At 31.4% G+C, this 23,749-nt stretch overlaps 1 protein-coding gene across 3 annotated transcripts; it reads left to right on the top strand.

Annotated features, from left to right (window-relative positions):
* The first annotated feature begins 729 nt into the window (after nt 1-729).
* LOC143072704 (uncharacterized) lies at nt 730-23,355 on the top strand. Of its 3 annotated transcripts, none has more exons than XM_076247783.1 (11): nt 730-907; nt 4,163-4,243; nt 10,417-10,559; nt 14,888-15,066; nt 15,624-15,677; nt 16,554-16,704; nt 17,495-17,610; nt 18,231-18,321; nt 18,708-19,217; nt 19,522-19,631; nt 22,415-23,355. In XM_076247783.1, exons 1-11 carry the CDS (start codon nt 891-893, stop codon nt 22,439-22,441), a joined length of 1,479 nt encoding a protein of 492 aa, XP_076103898.1. In that variant the 5' UTR covers nt 730-890; the 3' UTR covers nt 22,442-23,355. The 3 variants fall into 3 exon arrangements, with proteins under 3 accessions (XP_076103898.1, XP_076103899.1, XP_076103900.1); XM_076247784.1 differs by having other exon boundaries at nt 731-907; nt 10,435-10,559; XM_076247785.1 differs by lacking the exon at nt 4,163-4,243 and having other exon boundaries at nt 732-907; nt 10,435-10,559.
* The last annotated feature ends 394 nt before the right edge of the window (nt 23,356-23,749 follow it).

The raw sequence follows: 23,749 nt of genomic DNA, 5'->3' as shown, positions 1-23,749 counted from the left end.
ATCCGTGGTCAACTGAGACACAGACATGTGTATCGTCAACTAAGCTATTGTCCTGGTTCGTAAACCGTTCAAAGAAATTACTTCAGTTTTGTGTTGTTTTTTTTTTTTTTTTTTTTGTGTTTTCTTTTTATTGAGGGAGGGATTAAAAATCTCTTTATCTCCTTCGATTACAATTATGCTTTCGTAAAGAAAAACGTTCGAAAGGACTTAAAATAAAAGCTTTATTAAGAGCCGGTACCATTAAATTATAAGCTTGGGATCTTTGAAGAGTTTGTTTTTAAAACGTGAGCTTTGCTGAGCTTTTAACCAGGTTTTCTATCCATTCATATTTGTATCAGAACCTGTTCTATCTGTAGTCAATTATATATATAAAAGAGAGACTTTGCATTTAGAATTAAAATAGTCCATGTTTTAATTGTTTTAGATAATGTTAATTGTAAAAACAAAAAGTAAAATTCTCATTTCTTTGCTTTCAAAATAAATTTCACATTAAGTCTTTGAAATAGCCTAAGGAATTGTTTCGTTATAATAATATCACTAGGCAACAATTTTGTTTTAGAATAAAGCTGAATAACTTAAAACGTCCGATTCATGATTTACATAAAATCTTTCGAAAATCAATAAAATTACATTATTATTGTTAAAATATGAAGGCAGATGGTTTTCACAGAAATCGATTTCAGACGTACAGGTAAACTAAAAATTTGAATAAAAATAATTAATGATTTCTAACGTGAAATTATATCAATGGTATGATGCAAATATGATTAAGATTAGAGATAAATTTTGACTGATTAACCTGGGCGTTGATGCACAATATTCGCCAGGTATTTTGATGGTAGAGTTTAGAGGTCATCAGTGTCGATAATTGAAGGGATGTCAATATCAATATGGCGAAACAGGACAGGTAAGTCCTATTATTTTTATAACTTAAGAAAATGTCTTTCAAGATTTAGATTAATATTTTCACCAGTAACTGAATACGAATATAATGATTTCCTTTCTTAAAGTTTGAATTGTTCTTTTTTTCATACGCCTACATATATAATATATCAATATACATTTACTAGGTTCAGTAACAATAATACGTCTTAATTGTTAGAAATTACGCCAGAAATATTGATGATTATACATTGTACAAGGAAAAATATTTTTATTATTTTAAGTCATCAGGACAACTGAATTAGACGATTAGATTATTTATAAATGTTGGTTTAAACAAGGAATTTTTGTGGGAGAAGATCACCAGCTTCTTTAAAATTGCGCAATGCAACCAGTTTATAAGATATACGTTTTCGGAAAGCTTCCATTGATAACGAAGCGATCAAAGTTTTAGAAATGGCCACCCTGAATTTTAATGATAAGTTATAGAGAAAAAAGATGTATGTTTTACAAACAGTCCGGACAGGTACATAGTTAGAAAACATTCTTCATTCAAGGGATTAATATAAGTTGCAATAACTTGTTTCCCACACCACTATCAATGAAAATGTTTAAACTAAAACATTATTTGTTTCATACATTCTAACACTTGTTTGTTCGTTAATCCTGTAACAATCTTTAAAAAAAATAAATGAAGAAATATCTACAAATGTATTGAAAACTTGTAACCAAATCCATCATTTTTTTATTTTCATATTCATAAATCTAGTTTTATGTAAATTTATGAAACAAATTCCAGAAAATAACAATTCAATTTATTATATAAATACACATTTTAATTTTTAATACTTATTTCGACCCTTTGGCCAATTTGATGACCATAACGTAAAACAATATCAACAAAGTCATCAATAACATGGTACATCATACATATAATTGTTCGGATACATAAAATGGTAGCACGGCCTTGTTCCTAGAACTATAAAACTGACATGATTTGATGGCCGGAATGTCCGTCATTATCATCACGAACTATTTATTGACAGGTTTAATTATACAAGACATAATGGATTTAATTATTTTTCGTTTGATTGTATTCTGGTTTTCTTTGGTCATTCCTCTTATCCAACCGGAAGCCAGTTTCGGTTCTACGCAATACTAGTCATAGAGTTCTAGCGAATTGCAGGGGCGGATCCAGTCATTTTAAAAAGGGGGGTTCCAACTATGTCCCCATTCAAATGCATTGATCGGCCAAAAAAAGGGGGTTCTAACCCCCGGACCCCCTGGATCCGCCACTGAATTGACATGCATGTGTAGAATTGTATCAAGTTGATAACCCGCTTAGTGTTCTAACACGTTTATATTCCTGTGAAGAGTACTAGAAGGTTTATTTGCACGTTCAGAAAACAGCGAGTTGATGTGTTCATTCAGGGTAACTAAATGTACTTATTAAAGACTTAATGGAAAAAAAATTAGCGATTGCAGGTTACTGTGCAGCTTCGACAATCTGCAAAACCCATTCGAAGTACAGTATTAAGGCTGTATAAGGCCCTTATAGATAACAAAATACAAAACAAACGTCTTTTACCGTACCCTAGTGACTTAGCTTTTAGACCAAACAATACTTCATAACCAGTTTCTTATACTTTTATTGTCGCCCTCTTGATGATACGTTCATATAACAAACAACCTCCTTGATATAACAAAGCAATACTTTAAATAATAACATTCTGTGACATAAAAGATTACGAAAAATAATAGACAAATATGAAATAAAGTCTTTATTCTATTGTTTACTAATTCGGGAAGTAACATACTTACGTTTTTAAGCTTACTAGATACGAGATGATAAATTGTTTTTGATAAATAAAATCTAAGCAGATGTAATTTGAGTACAGGGAGCGATGCACTAAACGGCACGTTTACATCAGCATATCCGTGATTGATAAGCAACAAAAAAAAATGCTCAAAGTCCAAATTCATTCACACCCTTATTATCAAATCAACAACTCTCACTTTGGTTATTATCTGGTTCAAAATTGCTCTGAAACCCTTATAGGATTTGTTTGGGCAGTGTCTTATAGCAAAAAATCACATCCTGGAAAATATAGAGGAGCAGCAGATAAACTACACTGTACTACATGTTATTGTAGAAGTGTATGAATAGGAACAAGAACACACAATGAATCTAATTAAAATATTGATTATTGATACGTTATACTACATATATCAGAGATCAATATTTTAATTAGATTGAAGAACACATTAAATAAATCAAAAGAAGTAAAATCTTAAAGAGAACGAACTAATAAATAAACAGCTGCGCCATGAGCGCACGATACGCCCGTCGTCTTGTGTGAAAGTTTTATGCAATAATCATAAAAGTTTCTGAGAAAGTTTTAAGCAATAACCATATGTTGTTTTTGAGATACGGAGGGACATATGACCCCCCTTTTTTTTCTTCAAAAAAACTAAATATCACTAAAATAAAATTTTGAATCAAAACCAAAAAGTATACAGATCTTTAGATTAATATAACAAAGAAGTGTGTAAATTTTTAAGCAATAATTATAAATTGTTTTTGAGATACGGCGCGACATGTAAAAAAACCCTCCCCCTTTTTTACAAAAAACAAAATAACTGAAAACTAAAATTTTGAATCATCACCAAAAAGTATACAGATGTTTAGATTAATATAACAAAGAACTGTGTAAGTTTTAAGCAACAATCATAAATCGGTTTTGAGATACGGCGCGACATGTAAACCCCCTCCCCCTTTTTTACAAAATACTCAATAACTCAAAAATGAAATTTTGAATCATCACCAAAAAGTATACAGATCTTAAGATTAATATAACTAAGAATTGTGTAAAGTTTTAAGCAATAATCAAAAATCGTTTTTGATATACGGTGCGACATGTGAAAAAAAAACATCCCCCTGCTTTAGTTACAAAGTGCCGTAACTCAAAAAGTTTTAATCTTATTTTCACCAAAAAGTATACATATCATAACTGTTCACTACGGTAATGACATTTGACACGGATATACGTAGATTACTGTTATGGACATCTGAAAAAAGCACTTACAGGATTTTTCTTCCAATAACCATTACATTTTTATCAAGGGTTTATAAATAAGTCAATTAAAATAGCAACTAATGATTTTTTTTATATGTATGTGGCCAAAAAATATTAATAGAAATGATGAATAATGATGATTTTTAGCGATACATGACGTGCAACGAATTTGATTTTAAATTTACTTGCTGTATTCAATTCAGGGTTTCAAATCACATACCAACTTCTGGATCAGATCTTCAAGAAAAAATAATATATTTATTCATTGATGAAACCATTCAAAGGTACAACAGTATATATATTTGGGTAATGGAGCTTTGATATATAAGCTATAATGTAGCTTTGCAATGTCTACAAAAGACGAGACTACAAGTGTGCCTTAGACTGCAAATAATAGTAAACATTTATATCCGACAATGCTTTTGTGTACTTTATCTAACTGAATAGCTGATAAAAAAGCAGCTATGCAAATTATATATTATATTTAATATGTGAGAACACAGTCATGTTAATGATAATTTGTGCATTAATAGCAATGTAAAAACAGCTGCTTTATATGCTTTAATGTGTATAACAAATATACTCCTGCTCGTATATATTTTGTATACTAATTATTTGTTCAACATTCTTAGGGAATATCTTCGCTACTGGCCAATGGTTACGATCCAGTCCCCTTCGCTCCACTGTGGAGCACTGTGGAGCGAAGGGGACTAGCTCGTAAACCTTGGCAGGGAAGATGACCGTAGTATGGTATAACGGTACAAAAATAAACTATAACAGCTTTGGAGCATAGGGTACCTAAAGAAGCACAACAGGGCTAAAGAATTCATATACATGTACATATATACGATAAAGCTGTCTGGAAATAACAGACAACTGACCTAATGGCTACTATGAAGTATTTAATTATGAATAAGGCGTCAATGATAAAAGGTCCATTAATGGTCAACTCTCCTCTGGAATACTTACGTTACCATTACAAATTAATTGATTGTTATAAAATGTTTGTCCGGTGTCGTGTTAATCTATCCATTGTTTATTCAAGATGACAATTATACATACAATGTACAAACAGAATATATAATGAATTAATTTGAGCTAGCATGATCTCACGAAAAAATGTTTGGTATTGACGAAATATTTATCTGAAAAAGTGCGAAAAAATACTAGATGAAAAATGTTTGTTTAATGTTTGTTTGTTTGTTTGTTTATCCTACACTGGCTAGATATATAGGGGAGGGTTGATATCTCACAAAACATGTTTAACTCCGTCGCATTTTTGGGCCTGGCCCAAGTCGGGAACCTCCGACCATGTTAGACTTTTATGTTTTTTCAAATTTAGTTCATTTATATGTTTTGGAGTTTGATCTGACTTCCACTTTCATTCAACTAGTACACTTTTTGTAAAAAAAAATAGATGTCAGTTGAAGCCGCCACCGAGTGCGGGATTTTCTCGCTGTGTTAAAGACCCGCTGGTGGTCTTCGACTGTTTTCTACTCTTTGGTCGGGTTGGTGTTTCTTTGACATATTCCCTATTTCCATCCTCAATTTTATCATATGCATGTACATGAAATGGTTGATTTGGAAGCTTTGTAAGCAATTGTACATCTAAATTTAGGCGATTTGGCTTTACACGTGTATATGACTATGAGCATGGCGCGCTCTGGTTTTTTTCTATAAATATTCATTTATTTGAATCGGAGACATATATATTACAAATTATCATGTCTCTGTTTAAATACTAATTCTCAAGGGAAATATTCACAGTTTTCATTCCAGATAAGTAAACATTCTCATGCAATATTCATTACTAACAATTTAGAAATGTATATTAATTTGGCAGTTTACACCTGTAACACTGGAATGTGGTCACAAGGCCATTATCACGTTGTTGTCTTTTATCTGTTACCTGACAGATGGTAATATTATACGGGCAATAACAATCATGTTGACTGATAACTGTCTTTGCTGTTTACACCTTTTGTATGTTTAATTATATTGGCAAAGAAAAAACATTGTTAGGATCTACAAAAAAGGTGAATTCAATATATAATCGTAAAAAAAAGGAGAAATAAGTGATAGAGTACCCATCAAGTAAGAAGACTTCTTGGCTGCAGAAGAGACAAGTCTTTAAGAATTTATCTTATCCGGTTTTAGTATTAAGCGAACTTAGTATACACTCAAATTGGGAAAGGAATGTTACATGTAACTGTTAAACTCCGAGATACATTTTAATAAGAATGACGAGGTGATGGAAATATGGTCACTTTTTCCAACCGTCAACCTTGCCAAAGAGGGGTGTCGTTTGGCTATGTGGGATGTACAAGTACGCAACCACGTCCGATTAGAAAGAAGACGTTAAATCTGATTCCTCGTATAACGAGAGTGTCACGCTCTTTATATAAAAAAAACACCTTGCAATAATAATATCTTTATGATGACAACTCATTAAAGAGTCCGCGTATGGCCTGTTGCTAGGCAAAATTTCTGTCCCGATTCAATGCCCTCGTCTTCCAGTGAAATTCCAAATTTACCTACTTTCATCCCAAATGTCCACTATTACAGGACCTACATATTGTATTCATTGTTTATTGATTCTACTGATTAACATGCATGAAATGGTGCCACTAAACGTTAAGCAACCAACAATCAATCATCACTTTAAACAATACCTTTTTTCCTTTTGGTTCTATAGTAAAATTCTATCAATAATTTGGTGTGACTTATGAAATATGAGTGTTCATTGAACGCGTAAAGAAGGATACATTTTGTTTCTCTTTTCAAATCTTAAACGAAATATCTAGTATAAATAGGTGCGCAAATAATGAAAATTTTGAACAAATAATCTTGTTCCGGTTAATAACGAACTCAGATTACTATCAAAATTATGCAGATATGCCTATATGCAATTAAGAATACATGTATATTTATTTGACTGTTAATATCTTATGTAATCTGTTTCAATGATGTTTTTTTAAAACTCTGCTCAGGTCGAGGCTTAAACAAAATAAAATGATAATACGTCCATATCTCTCAATTATTTAAAAAAAGAACCAGTTGTAATAAATTACTTAGCTCAACATGGGTCCTTTAATTGGAATAAAATATCTTTATCTTTATCTTAATCATTTGTTCTTGGTCAGAATGTTCTCGGACTCGCTGTAGGCAAAATATAGTCACATAGTTATGACAAAATCTCCGGGTGTGAGGTAGAGGTTAATTCGGTTGTATTGATATATGTAATGTATAGATAGATAAAAGATAAACAATTCACTAAGGGAAATAGCATAACAGTAACAATAAAATTATAGTTCATGTACGTTTTACGTATGTAAGGAAAATCGTCTTAGAATGGACATATATTATAGTTTAAATTTACAGGGTATTTAAACCCTATCTTTTTGTAAGAAATAAATTTTAGACTTATTACTTATTGTACTCTCGGTAAAACAGTTTAAAACTGGGAAGATACATTGTGAAAACGTTAAAATTTGTAACTATTGAACATTTATTTTAGTATACATGTTTATCTATTTACCATAATTACTTTTTGTGAGGGGTCATTTTTAAGGGAGTGGGATTGATATCGGAATAAATGAACTATTTGATTAACTTACAGTTTCCACTTTTATTTTTGAAGGAGCAAAAAAATAAACGAAGTTCATACAGTGTAAAAATGAATGAAATTCTGATATTGCAACCTCAGAGATATGTGTAGTACCATAAATGTCTCTGGCAAACTGTTATAACACAGATTTTGACTTTCAAACTGTGAAATTGATCTAAACTAAATCTGTGATGTCATTGTGTTTATTAATGTTTAAGAAATCTAATGCGTTTACAATTTGCTTTGATCCACGAAATGACATTTAAGAAGAAAGTTATGAAATTTTATCAATTCGAAAGCACCTGTATTATAGTTGGATAGTTCGTTCTGAGCTATATAATATATATCATTTCAACACAAATGTAATAAGTGTTTACTCTGGACGTATGAATTATGAAACAATCTATTTTAATTTGTAATTTGAAATCAAATTTTAAGACATTTGAAACGTTAAATCAATATGGTCGTTTTCGTCCCAAAATAATCTACATGTGACATATATAGTTATCAAAAGTACCAGGATTATAATTTAGTTCGCCAGACGCGCGTTTCGTCTACATAAGACTCATCATTATAGCAAATATTCACATGCGAACCTTAACTACCTTTTTGAGAGAGAAAATAAAATGATTACTAATTGATTCATATATGATAAATCTTACTCAAATATTTCTATTCTAACCAGTTATTATCCCTAAAAGTTCAGCCACATGCATGGTTTTAATCATATACTTAGGTGAATAGAACTAGTTTTTACATGGTAATACATAATACACCACTTACAGATTTAATGACATCTTTACATGACCGGTTGATGACAAACAGTTTTAAAATGTATCAATATGGCTATATTGTGTCGGTGTACATATACACAGTCAAACATGTATTAAGAGACCACCTAAGGGAGAGCAAAAAGCGGTCTCTTAAGACAGGTGGTCTTTTTAATACAGGTTCAACCTGTATGAAATGTTCTACAGAGGGATCTAAAACTAGTGGGTTTTTGCTTAATACAGGTGGTCTCTTAAGCAGGTTTGACTGTATATGGTATGATCATTGCTGTCTCCTAATCCGTTGCCTATTTGGTTGAATTTTGTGACACCCCCTTTCCAGTCCTGATTTTGATGGAAGAGGGTATCGTTCAAATCTTCAATTTGTTTGCGTGTTAATATACATAGATATAAGAAGATGCGGTATGAGTGCCAATGAGACAATTCTCTATCCAAGTTACAATTTGTTAAAGTAAAAACCATTATAGGTCAAAGTACGGACTCAACGGAGCCTTGGTTCATACCGAACAGCAAGCTATTAAGGGTCCCAAAATGACTACTGTAAAAACATTCTAACAGGAAAACCAACGGTCTTATCTAAATAAAAAACGAAGAACGAGAAACACTGATGAACCACCTCAACAAACAACAACCAATGAATATTGGGTTCTCTGAACATTTCGAGCGTCATTATGAGTTAGTATTAATGCTTGGTATGATTTTGTGCTCTATATTTTTTATCCCCCTTTTTTAATCTTGTTTGTTCGATATTTCCCTCCATGTGAATTATTTATTGCTACATACAAGTCAGTGAACTTACAGAACTTTAATAACAAAGATGTTCATTGGGAGTTTTTATTAGATCACTGACATAGAATAAAGCTTGAAGTTGTAATCATTTAATCTTGACTGCGTGCAAGAGTCATGTTAAAATTACTAGAAAAAACTGTATTCTGCATGCTATATTGTAATCAAGTTAAACTACGACTAAATTGAAAAAATGCTGTTAATTTTTCATTTAAAAATATTAAGATAAATGACTTATATAATAATATGCACCGAATTCAATTTTACCAGCATTGAGGCAGTTTTAGTTGAATGTTGCCGGTAGGTCAAGTTTTCATTTAATGTTGCCATAAGAGTCAGTTATCAATCAATGTTGCCATTAGAGCCAGTTATATTAAATGTTGCCAAAGAGCAAGTTATAACTCAAAGTTGCCAAAGAGCAAGTTATAACTGGCTCAAAGTTGTCAAAGAGCATTTTATAATTCAAAATTATCAATAGCCAGTTACGATTTAATTTTACCAGAATTGATCAACTTATTATTAAATGTTGCTTTTGCCGAGCCAGTTTTTTTCAATGTTTCCAGAATTGAGCAGTTATAACCCTAGCCCTTTTTTCTATATAGTGTGTTTGTGTATGTTGTTTTCAAGTATATTTAGTAAATGGTCTATAATATGTCTGCTCTTTTCCATACGATTTTACAATAGTTTATAAATTTAGACCCTCCATTGTGGAAAATAATAATAGAGGGTCAAAATTTATAAAATATAACTATATCATATTGACACAAGCAGCAGGACAAAATACTAGAATTTCATTTCAATGTGTTATATATATATATATATATATATATATATATATATATATATATATATATATATATATCTGACTGACGAAGGATATCTGTTATCCGAAATATTTATAAATAATTACATTTATAGTTCATTTTTATATCATTGGTGTTGTTATGTACACTTTTTAGGCGTTTATATAATTTATTTTATTGTGTACATGTATCGTTACTTGTAACGAGTGGGAAAAATCGTTGACTATTATTCAGACGTTTGATATATATATATATATAGAACATACAGCTTGAAATAATTATTAATCAAATTCAAATTTGAATTAAAATCTCACTTTTTATATGTTTTCCGAATTTATCATGAAACATATCTAACATGTCTTTTTCAAGACTTTGAAACAGGAAACGTTTTCTACATCTATAACTTGTGTATTATATAGTTTCTGCATATATAGATACCCCACACATAGTAACAATTGTATGTATTTAAGTAGTTTCATTTGCCCCCACAGGTGTTGTCGATCTCTGAAGACATTTATAAGAGGATTATGTGTTGAGTGTACCATTATAGCACTGACAGTTGTTGACATATTTTTCATAACAGTAGAATTATTGATCAGAGCAGAAGTTTTGCAAGGTAAGAATTGTAATATCTTGGAAAAACAAGAAACATCAATGGCTTAAACAAACAGTTTTAACTTTATTCTGAAATAGAGATTATTGACTAATGCATAGCAAGGTCTTGATGCAGTTCATATCTACATTCCTCATGCATATTATATAACCTTTATTGTGGGAGTTAATAAAAAAGCATAATACATATCAGTATTAATAGCAGTCATGGTTACAGCTTTTAAAAGAGTCTCGTTACTAGCCAAACTATGTAATGTGATAGAGCAGCAAAAAAATACAAAAAGCTTTTCCAGGTAAAATCAAGAGAAACCTTATGATTATTTTACTGCTTCCATGTAAGGATGTTCATGAATATAAATGTTTAAAAGAGAGCCAAAACATATCAGAAGGGCATTCAAACTCATTACTCGAAAGTTAAATGACAACGCCATGGCTAAAAAAGAAAAAGAAAAATAGTACACAACACACAAAATAGAAAACTAAAGACTAAGCAACACGAACTCCAACAATGAGGAAAATCCAGGTGCTCTTGAAGGACAATCAGATCCTGTTCCACAAGTGGCACCCGTCTTGTTGCACATGTTAGTACACACCCGGTAATAAGTCTAATTCGGTAGGTCTTATTCGTGTAAAAGGGAGTTAAGGCATATCTTTATGTGAACTTATGTGGTTTGTTCTTGAATCCGGTTGAGGTTGTTACTTACTTTAACCTTTAGGCTTAAAGTGTAAGAAATGTTTTCGTAGAATAGCCTTTAATAGCCATCTAAATTGCTAGTAATTTATCATACCAGCGAATATGTCAGTCTGTTGTAACAATATAATAAGAATTATCAAAGTTGACTCATCTACATTTAAACATCCAAGAAGGGAATGGTGAGAATCTGCATGGCATAGATTGTGAATACAAAGACTTGTAATCTTGGATTGCAGTATTTGTAAACGGTAACTTAATGAAGCACAACTTAAACTGTCTGCCGTGGTAAAATTTGTTAAACTGTAAACAGTTTGTGCACAGTCCAATGATGCTAGATTTTCCCATTTGCTCTTAATATCTTTTCTTAAAGTTCAAATTGATAAAATAATATCATAGTCCATCAAAGTACAAGTTATTACAATTTTTAGAAAATCACATATCACCTATAAGATGACCGACCAGCACGTGGAGATAGGTCTTATCACAAATATAAACAGAATAGATAATTATGTTTACCAGGATTAGATATACATGTAAATGAGATTCCTCCTATTTGTTAAACGTTCAGTGACAAATAGTTCATGTGTATTCAGGACGATTTATATTTAAAAAGCTGGTAAAGCTATGACCCGACAATTGTTCGTTCAAAGTTCACATTTAGGATTTTGTATATTTCTTTAATCTATGCTTTTTATTATTATTCCGAGTCCTTATTGCGTTTTAATAATTTATTAGTTTATTGTATTTTACGCTATTCAAAAGTTACTTGTATTTTACACTTAACTATAATCCTTTCATTTAGATTAATTATCAAAGATTTATATCCGTCTTTAAGATAAAAGGTTTTGTAATAAAGAATATAGATAATTTGACACTAAGTGATAAATGCCGAAAGCTATTCTTGACAAACTTATACGAAGCATGTTTTTAATCCGTAATCCCCGCTTTCGGCAAAACGCGAATTAATATTATTTAATAAAAAGATATTTGATTGGTTCATTTTCCGTATGTCAATCAGTCTTTTGAATTTGTATTTTATATTTGTTTGTATGTTGTTAGTCAGTTATGTTTTAATATTTGAAATATATGGATGTGAAATAAATATGTAAACTTTCCAGCGACTTGGACTTTATCTCAACTACCGTTAGTTTTTTTACATCGCAATTTGATAGATAGTAACATAATCAAGTACTTCATATACTAAAAAATAAAGTCATACTTTTTTTTTACCTCAAACGGGAATGTTTCTAATATAACAACATTTAAATTTATATTGGGTTGTCATAGTATGTTTGTCGTAAATTTGGACCTAGTGTTTTTTTTACACAAGTCAATGGTCGTATAATCAAACAAATATCAGTGACAGTTCATACATCAAGTAACTGCAATTTTTACAAAATTGGTGTTATTTTCATGTTTTAACAATGGTATAACGGGTACAGACGTACCAAACTTTTTGGCATTTTTTTCGACCCCTTTCGATCATGACTTGGACTCGTCACCCAATTCGTGTTCAAAGGAGTTTCAATATAGGAGTGACGATCCTATGCTGAAACGATCAAACCTTGAAAAATCTTTTAACTGCTTTTTGCATTCAAAGAAACCATTGTTAAACTTTTATTTTATTTCAAAACATGCATTTTTTTCAAACAACACCACGACACAAGTTCATTCGCATATACTAGAGTATAAAAAGGAACTTCTTTATTCAGACAATAGAGTGTCTTAAAATTTCCATCAGAACCTGTTTAGTTTTAAAACACACAGCATGTTTACAATCAGAAAGATTTTTACACTTGAGTTTTATACTTATTTCGTTCTTATGTTCTATTTTCTAATATTCTCAATTTGAAGTTCAACAGTTTGACCCCCCCCCTTTTATTTCTTACCAGCATTTTGTATCCGTAGCCAAGTTGTCATAATATTTTTAGATAAGTATGTTGAGATTTTATTTACTTGCAAATTTATATTTTTAACTTTACAATTAGTATTGCGATATTCCATACAATGCCTTTTCAAGTACCAAAATGATCTACATTTTGCGTTTTTTATAATAGTTATCAGGTATAAGCGACATTTTGATAAATGGTTACATTCACATAGATGTATTGACTATATTAGTACAAAGATGTGTACATAAATATTCGTATAGTGCTACAGAAATAGTTCGGACAAATGTTCCTGAAACTTAAAATATGTAGAAACAAAGTTCAGATTGAAGAGAATCTCCGTGATATTCTTAGTGTTTATTTCAGGCCGAAATAGAGTTGGTGATGAAAACAGATTTATTTGACAGAACAATGACTTTATGCAATGACAATGCTTATATATATATATATATATATATATATATATATATATATATATATATATATATATATATATATATTACTGATTTTATTTATATTCCCGTATAGATTCAAGTATCGAATTTCTGTGAGAGAGACACAGTGTTCATATGATATTTGCATGGTGGCAAATATTACAGACTGTTCGTTTTATACATATTGATTCGTGATTTATTCGTGTTGGTATTTAGACACACTTAGATTTAATTACAGGTCCTTTAAAGATATTTTGAGAGAGAAAATTTTAGACGACAAATGTTCGTAATAGCGCGCTTGTAAATAATGTAAATAAAATTTGCTCATTTTGATTTTTTCCACTATGCATTTTGAAATAGTATTCGTTCATAATTTACACAGGCTGATACGGGAGTATCAGATAGGGACCGACGGGGTAATATGACCCGACAATTGTTCGTTCAAAGTTCACATTTAGGATTTTGTATATTTCTTTAATCTGCTTTTTATTATTATTCCGAGTCCTTATTGCGTTTTAATAATTTATTAGTTTATTGTATTTTACGCTATTCAAAAGTTACTTGTATTTTACACTTAACTATAATCCTTTCATTTAGATTAATTATCAAAGATTTATATCCGTCTTTAAGATAAAAGGTTTTGTAATAAAGAATATAGATAATTTGACACTAAGTGATAAATGCCGAAAGCTATTCTTGACAAACTTATACGAAGCATGTTTTTAATCCGTAATCCCCGCTTTCGGCAAAACGCGAATTAATATTATTTAATAAAAAGATATTTGATTGGTTCATTTTCCGTTTAGTCAATCAGTCTTTTGAATTTGTATTTTATATTTGTTTGTATGTTGTTAGTCAGTTATGTTTTAATATTTGAAATATATGGATGTGAAATAAATATGTAAACTTTCCAGCGACTTGGACTTTATCTCAACTACCGCTAGTTTCCCCCCAGAAACTAACTAATATGACAGAGGTGACCAACAACCTGGTCATAAAGCTATGAAGGACCTTTCGTTTTGCTTAACCAATAAGAAAACTTTAATTCTGTATAGTTGATACCTAATTTATAGCTGTGAATAAAAAATATGATTCCGTAAAGTATTATAGTATATCACATTTTTTGCTTTCTTACATTCAGCATACTGGTATTTTACAATGTCTAAGGAACGGCAAAGCTGTCTTATTTCCTATCGGACATAACATGATTTTCTATCCTTTCATAGATTCAATATCTTATCATTTTTGTCGCGGTTTTGCATTTTGAAACTGTAATATAGTGAGAAGTATACCTAGAGAGATTATTTTGTTTCAGATCCTTTGGAAAGCAAGTCAATAGACTATCGTAGTAGTCAAAGTTCTAACACAACAGCACAAAATGATATTGACCCAGGAGGAGGTTGTCGTACATGTAATTTTGATACGTCTCTTGGAGCTGCATACTGTGTCTCACATTACATAAGTTTAGTTATAGCTATGATCTTCTTTATAGAGGTTAGAATGGTTACTACATTTATAATTATGCATGCATCATCTTCATTATTATATTGAGTCATTATCAGTTGAAACTTTTTAAAATTCTAAATACCACAAGCCTATGAAACTAAGGTTGATTCGGGTTGTAGTGGAACCACTCACATTTTTCTAGCGTTTTAAGACTGCTTGATTGATTGTTGGTTGCTTCGCTTACAGTGGCAAATATTTCATGCATGAAAAGGACGAAGCTTATAATGAGCAGCGGTCATGTGAATGATATACCTGTATAAATAAATATATATATAATACTATGCATGTGTTAGAAATGCTTTGAAATACTCACTTATTTGATCTTATAAACCAAGTTTGGTTAATTTTTATTTCTGTCTCCTTAATTAAGTTCGGTAAACACGGACATGTGCACCAAGCAGAGACCGGCAAAATGACGTAGATGTTTAACATATTTTTCAAAACATTTTAAAACATTTTGGTTTCTTTTAATGACAATTTAGAGCATAAAAGATGGTTTTCCCCCAATTCGATTACATAATGGTAATTTTTCTTCTTTTTTTCAGTTATTATTCCGATTTGTTACCGGCTGTTCAAAAATGTGTAAAGATGTAATACAGGTAATCTAAAATATATTTATTAACCTTTTTTGTTAATATAGCACGAAAAATGTAAAATATTTGTAGATAAAAAAAAAATGTTTGAAAATGTTCCTTTCGGTGAAATGCAGATTCGTCCCTATTTAAACAAACTTGGTCGTTGACAATTGAAATAGTATCAAATATCACACTTTTACTATACAATATAAGTGTGGACACAGATCAGTGTTGGTAGGAATTCTAAATTTATGTTAGTGTTATCATCACCGAGTTTGTGTTTGTATATTAATGTCAATCTGATAAAAATCCCGATATATCGCAATTCGTGTGCTGGTCTATTATAAGGATAACGAAATCCGAGATCTATATTTCAATTAGATTGTATTAATGTACGAAGAAACCATTTATACTGCACTGGATCCGTGCTCTTTAAGAAATGTTATTTGACCAAGATCCAAACTTCATTTACTGTTAATGAAATTGCTGTATGAATATTTCTATGACTATTGATATACATATAGAGGGTATATAGGGCGGCATGAGTTCATATCTTGCTTTGTACTTTCAAGTGTAGTCGTATTCTCTTTAACTTCGACAATCTATGCAATGATAATATATTTTGGAAAATGCATTATGTGAGTGTGTTTATGCTTATCTGTTATACCGTTATATTTTAGTTCAGTGCTTCAACCGAACGAATTCTTAAATGTGTTCTATAATAACCTTTCGTTCGTCAATTGTTTGAAATTTAATGAGGAAGGGATGAGATCGAAAGAAAGAAAGAAAAGCAAGTTTAACCCCGCCACACATCCATGTGCCTGCCCAAAGTGAGAGGCAGAAACCTCGTTCTGGACTATCTGTCGTAATGACTAAAGATCTTATCATCTTTTATTTCAGCTGATAGATAGTTTTACAGTATTTAACCTTGCTGCTATAGAGGTGTTGTTCACAATTTTTTGGGAGAAAACCTTGTGCTTTCATATAGCTATAGAAGCCATTACTTTTATAGTAGCACTAAGGTTATTGCGAATACCAAAAGCATGTAATGGTATGTACTTTTTCCTAAATATCTTTATATAAATTTCAAAGAACGCCTTCCAAAAACTATGCACTTAGAAAGAGAGCAACTAAGATAATGTGTACGCTTGGCTTCGGTTAAAACAAAATAGTTTCTTGATATATAGAATGAAATTCAAAACAGTGTAGCTGTGGCCATTGATTGACACATTAAAATCATCCATTGACTGGGACAATTTAGGTGAACGTTTGTATGTAACGACCAATGCTCACTATGTACTTTTTAAAGACACTTAAACTATGGGGTCACCAAAGGTTCTCAACACCTAAATAAAGTAATTCGAAAAATTAATCAGAAATAACACGATATTTTGATTTATATCAATTATATAAATCAAAACACAAAGGTTATTCCTGATTAATTTTTCGAATTATTTTATAATTAAAGGCGTTAAGAAACCTTTGGTGACCCCACAGTTTAAATGTCTATCGTAGGTACGTCGTGAACAGTGGTCGTTACAGACAAACGTTCACCTAAATTGTCCCAGTCGATGGATGATTTTAATGTGTCAATCAATGGCCACAGCTACACTGTTTTGAATTTCATTCTATATGAAAAGATGTATTATGCAGACATTTAAGGAAGTTGAAAGAGCACTTTGCAAAAACATTGAACTTACGACAGAAAGCAACAAAGACAAATGATATGCTTGAAATTTCGATTAAATGCAGATGATTTCTTTAGATATATGAAAAGAGTCAAAACTTTGATAATCTTTGCATTGTTATACCATGTAAATATTCTTAAATTGTCATTTAAGTATTAAAAGAAGACTATTCTGAAAAGATGGATTTGGAAGTGCATTATTTAAGCAAGGCCAAGTCTAAAGCAGAAGAACGTTCAAGAGAGCTTGCTAATACAGTACAGAAGCAGCAGGTAACAGTAATACCTTGCACACCATATGAGTAATACCTGGTCTCCCCAAATTGATACAGACTGGACACAGTTGCGGGATATTACCGAATATCAGTCTTGCGATTGTTCATAACTAACTACAAAGAAATAAAACCACTAAAACCCCAAATAAAAGAAATGATTTAAATTACAAAAGTCAAACTGAAAAACAGGATGTGTTTATTTTAATTTATGGCATTTCAGCGAGGAATTCCAACATTTAATTTTTTTTACATGTAGTCTGTATTTTTTTCTTCAAACTGGAAGTTGTAACGAAATTGTGGATTACTGTTCATTTCAAAGAAGCAGAATTATAAAAAAAAACTTGCATGATGCCACAACACTTAAATATGGTTTGACTTTTCGTTTGACTTTATTGCAATTTTCATTTTCTATTTAAACAGTATGTTTAAAATCTTATCTAGAACTATATTAATTGTGGTAAAACTCGTGAATAAGTATAAAAGTGAAAAGCAACTATGAAATTTAGAATATATCAGTTGCCATATCAGTAATTATAATTCTAAATGTTTATAGTGTTTAGGAGTATCCTTTTGCTGTGGTCAGTTATTTTAATTTTTTGTCTTTCTCTATTTTGATAGACTGAAATAGAGACATTGCGAAAACAGTTAGGGTCAGGATCTCTGTATGAAAATGATATTATAGTACACACACGAGGGACAGATGATCTAGGTGAGTATATGATACAATAGGTGACCACATGATGAATATGTTTCAATTGTCATAGGTACAAGTCTGTTCTCGAGTGTGACATCACCGAATATGACTTTTCACCACTATTTACTTGCCATGAACACTCATTATATGAAACAAATCGGTACAGCACAGTCCTTCGTGATAATTTTTTTTTCAAATTTATATGAATATTGTGAATATGAATATCATACACAAGTAGCCAATTTACATGATTATTACAGACGTTATCTATCGAACCAAATGACCGATATAAGTTGTTCCCTAAATTGTTTGTTACCTTGTTATTTACTTTGACTTTTTTCTTTCATTGGAAAAAAGTAAATTCAAGTCATATGACTTCATACTATTGTTATTTCTTACAGATTCCTCCACTATAAGTAATGGACATGTTCCTAGTGAAGCGTCAGTGACCCATAGTGGACATAGTGGACAATCTCCTAAATTTGTTTCAACCATTAAAACTGACAGTCATATTGTATCTATGACAACCCAACCTGTTCCAAATCGTGAAAGCAAAGACAGCAATGTTTCTTATGCGGTCATAGAGAATAACTCAAATAGACAAAGAAGAATAGAATCCGGTGAAAATAAAGCAATTTATAAAAATGTTTGTCATGTTAAAAGTCCCTCACAAGAGGTTAAACGGACAAGTAGTGAGGTTGGCTCAAGGATTACTTTTGAAAGTGATATCGACACTAAAAACCTTATTCATAGATCTAAAAGTACAAAAAGTTCAAAAGGAGAGGCCATTAGAAGGGCTATTGCAATGCTAGAAAACAATAAGTCGCCGATTGAGACCCATCCAGGCGGACCAAGCGTGTCCCGCACGCCATCAAATAAACTAAGTGATCTGGACAATACAAAGCTACAAGGTAATGTTTCTTTCAAATACGTATGATTTGTTTAAGAGATATTTTGGTGGGTTTTTTTTAACAATTTGTTTTATTTTTGGTTATTAAAATTATGAAACGTTAATAGTATTTTTATTTTTAGACCCTCGGAAATAGGCATGGATAATAAGAATTGTCGCTAAAATTGTAGATTACCTGGAAATGTGTTACTTTATATTAAATCATGATGGTTCTAATCAGCAAAGAAATATTTCTAATAAGACAAAGAATTCCAAAGCGGTCTTAATTTATTTTAAAAGTACTATTTAACATGTTGTAATTACAGAAAATGATTCCGGCTGTGTGAATGGTTCATTCGAGAGTGATGAAGAAGTGGTGAAGAGAAATCTCCCAGTGATGTCAGAGTACCGGGGAACTCGAACATATAGAAGTGCTGTAAGTATTGTTTTTATTATTGAACAGTGACTTGGGACAGGCGTATTCATAATGTGGTGATGTTAGACATATTCGCTAGCCCATCTTTACCTAGGATAGTTTTGAAACAACACACGATAAGAATGTCTGACAGGTCATAAACTAGCTACAACTAGCCAAGTATTCGGACTCTGGAACTGCCTTGATTTATCAAATACATTTAAAAGTAATTATGCAACTGTTCTAAGACTGAAGTTGCAAATCCCTCAGACACAGTTTTTTAAGGCGGATTGTGATGTTCTGTTTTAACCATTGTTCTGTTTTGACCAATTAGGGTCCGGTGCTTTAAACGTTTTTTTTTTTTGTCTTCTTATGAGAACACAAATACAGATCTCGATAACTTTGAGCTTTTCTTATGAAGTACAGAAATACGTATTATTAGGTTTGTATTCTCTGTTGTTGACCATCATTGTCGTAAACATAATATGAATAGTGTGTCCGATTGCCATTCAAAATTATTGCTTTTGCTATCCTGTACAGTAGATTTCTGTATGATGTTTTTGATTGCCATTTCCATACAATGGATTTTGAAATCAAGATGTACATGCGACTTATTAATTTCAAATGCAGTAACGATCGCCAGTTCTGGAAGGATTTGAACATGTTGAAGTCACAAAGATGATTGTCAACAACGGTCTCGATGGCGCCAACTTGGGCAATATCCTTGATCATAAATTAGACCTCCATATTTCAAAGATCAGTCTGTACCAATCATTTCTCATACCTATCTCAAATCAATCGCAACTAAAATTTTCAATTACAAACACGTTTTGCAGATCTCAATATTGACGAGTTCAATCTAAACCTCCTGATTGCACCTGTGCTAGTTCCCAATTCACATATAATCCTACATTCCACGTTATTACTGGTGACCACAATATTGCCAATAACACTTTCCTGCGAAATATGTTATCCAAAGGTCCGAAATATCGTGAACCTTAATCCATCAATTAGAAATACAACTTCAAAATACTGATGGATTCATTCGAGGATTATGCCAGGCAATATCTTAGTTGCATACTATTGGATACCTAAAATACATAAGTATCCTTACAAAAAACGGTATACTGATGGGTCTTCCAAGTGCTCCACAAAACCTCTTTCTAAATAATTAACATCTATTTTATCAGCATTCAAGACCGGGCCTCAAAGCTATTGTGAAACTGCCTAGAGTTGGCGTGAATCAGATGTTGATACAAAAAAAAATCCAAAGATCTTTTAGAGTACATACAATCTAAGACTCTCACATCTTGCAATAGTATTTTAAAAAAACATTCAACTTTTCTACACTTTACGCAAGTAGTCCCCATTCCAAACTAAAAGACAAATTAAAAGAGTTGGTATTGCTTTGTTTCATAAAAAAAAGAATGGCCAACGTAGATTCAAGTATCTTGTCTTAAGTGGGGGGGGACAAATCTTATTTTGTAAAGCATTACTCTGATTAAACTAAAAATTGTCTGAAACTGACATTATCAAGATTTCTTGATTGACACCATATTTGTTGCGTTTGGAGGACGGGTTTGTCAACAAACATTCCCATGGGAACCAATTGTGTTCATTTTCTTGCCGACTGGTTCCTTTATTATTATGAGGCTGACTTCATACAAAACTTCTTAGGAAGAAAGATAAGAAGTTAGCAATATCCTTCAACTTTACTTTCCGCTATATAGATGATGTTCTCACTAAGGAATTCAAAATTTGATGACTGATGAACGCATCTATCCCATCGAACTAGAGATAAAGGATACACCAGATACAGTTAAGTCTGCCTCTTATCTTGACTTACATCTAGAAATTGACAATGAGAGTCGGTTCAAAACAAAACTTCAAGACAAAAGAGATGATTTCAGCTTCCCAATTGTGAACTTTCCATTTCTATGTAGCAATATACCAGCAATACGGAGTATTACTCTCTCAATTGATACGATAATCCCGGGACTATGTTTCTTAACATGATTTCCTTGATAGCGTGTTGCTGCTCACAAGGAAGCTATTAAACCAGAGTTCCAAATGGTGAAGTTGAAATCATCCCTTCGTAAATTTTACGGACGCAATCACGAGATGGTTGACCGTTTTTGAATATCCGTTTCACAGATGATATTGCATATGTTCCTTATGTCGTTACTACAATTCCGTTCCCTTTTCACGAATGTGACCTACCCAATTCAACTATTGACCGGGTTTGTAATAACATGAGCAACTAGACGGGTGCAACATGTGGAGTAGGATCTGCCTACCCTTCAAAAGCACCTGAGATCACCCCAGTTTTAGTGGGGTTCGTGTTACTAAGTCTTAAGTTGTCTATGTGGCTTCTTGTCTTTTTTTATTTGTCTGTTTGTCTGTTTTTTTCTTTTTTAGCCGTGGTATTGTCATTTTGTTTTTCGACCTATTAGTTTGAACCCCTCTTTCGAAAGAATTCGAGTTAAATGAATTATAATCAAAAGGTCAACTTCTATATCGATTATATTTTGATATATACTGTGAATCCATTAATTTATATTTGGTACGAATTTTATGGATCGAGTATTGGGTTTATGTCCACGAAATACAAATTTGGTATCATTAATTGAATCAAATAATGAGGTACCTCTAAACAGCATGGTCATTTATTAGTCTAACCATGAAAATATTGAAGAGATAAGATAAATTCACAATATATAGTGCTGGTTAAGATTCTGAATTGTATGTGTTAATGCATATTAAAACTTTTATCAGTGCTTACATGCTTTTTTTTTGTATTGTAGGAGGGTGTTCCATTGACAGACCTGTAGTTAAAAAAATAATAAAGGAGTCTTGAATTTACATGTGGACAGATACATGCTTTACACTATCTTGTATCATCTTTCTATCATTCAATGTTTTGTGCATTAACGTTTTTTCAGTACTGCTCTACTTGGATTGATTGTTTTTTAATTAAACATCCAAGCTGTTTCAGACATTGTATCTTATTTTAGATAGCAAATTAATAGCTATGTTATTTTGTAAATGAAAAATTAAAAAGATTACCAAACTGACAGTAAAATGTGGTGGTCTTTTCAGTTTGATCAGTAATTCGCATACAATATTTCAATACATATCTTAACTCCTGCAATCTTGTCATTTGAAAGTTAATATTTCATATCATCTGTGTATTTCATTCATTCATACTATAAATTGTTTTATCATTGTTATATTTTTCATTTTCTATGCATTTATTTTTTTATAACGAAGCATAATTATACTGCTTTAAATATAATATAATTGATTAAAATATGTTATAGATAAATAATCAAACGACTTCGAGAATTCCAATATGAATATTTTATTAACATGACATATATTGATATACAATTAATATTTTTTTTACATATAGTACCCCTCCCTTCAAGTCAAGCTTAATTCTATCGTTCATGCAGTCAATTAAACTATTGTATTCAAAATGAATTTCTGGATAACTAACGAGAAAGCTTTTTACATGGTTAAAGGCTACTTTAAGTCTCAGGTCTTTATAATTGATATGCAAAGTAAGGAACATATATATAATTCTACTGCTGCTGTTTTCTAGAAACGCCCTGGTCTGTCTCAACTGGCAATAGTCCTTTGTTTAATTATATTTCATTGTCGAAATTGTTGGTAAAAATTGTTTTATTATAAATAAGTTATAATAGTAAATATCTAGATTTTATATATAAAAAATTGAAGATTTTTTTTCGTGTGTGTGGTTTTTTTTAACGGTTTATAAAACTAAACTGTAATATTGCATAACAGACAAGGCAACACAAGGATACTCCTAGCTGACATGATCTCTTTTCATGTAATAAAAAAAGGCAACAGTAGTATACCACTGTTCAATACTCATAAAATTAAAAGAAAACAAATCCGGGTTACAAACGAAGCCGAGTGAAACTTATCAACTGTAAGAGGAAAACAACGGAACAACAGAAAAATACTGAAGTGCAAGAAAAAACAAAATCGCCAACAAACCTAGAAACCTAGAAACATAGACTATTTGATTCCTTACTTGTTACAGGACATTTTAAGAATAAATGGTGGGTTAAACCTAGTTTTATGCCTAGCCAACCTCCCGCTTATATGGTAAT

This window comes from Mytilus galloprovincialis, chromosome 4 (assembly GCF_965363235.1).
Source record: "Mytilus galloprovincialis chromosome 4, xbMytGall1.hap1.1, whole genome shotgun sequence".
Classification (NCBI taxonomy): domain Eukaryota; kingdom Metazoa; phylum Mollusca; class Bivalvia; order Mytilida; family Mytilidae; genus Mytilus; species Mytilus galloprovincialis.
The sequence above is the reverse complement of the archived record's forward strand: the minus strand, read 5'-3'. Positions and strand labels throughout refer to the sequence as shown.

Bases quoted from the DNA above. Each gene is read 5' to 3' on its own strand.
- LOC143072704 (XM_076247783.1), top strand. The intron at 18,322-18,707 runs GTGAGTATATGA...TATTTCTTACAG, and splicing joins ACGAGGGACAGATGATCTAG to ATTCCTCCACTATAAGTAAT. The intron at 19,218-19,521 runs GTAATGTTTCTT...TTGTAATTACAG, and splicing joins GGACAATACAAAGCTACAAG to AAAATGATTCCGGCTGTGTG.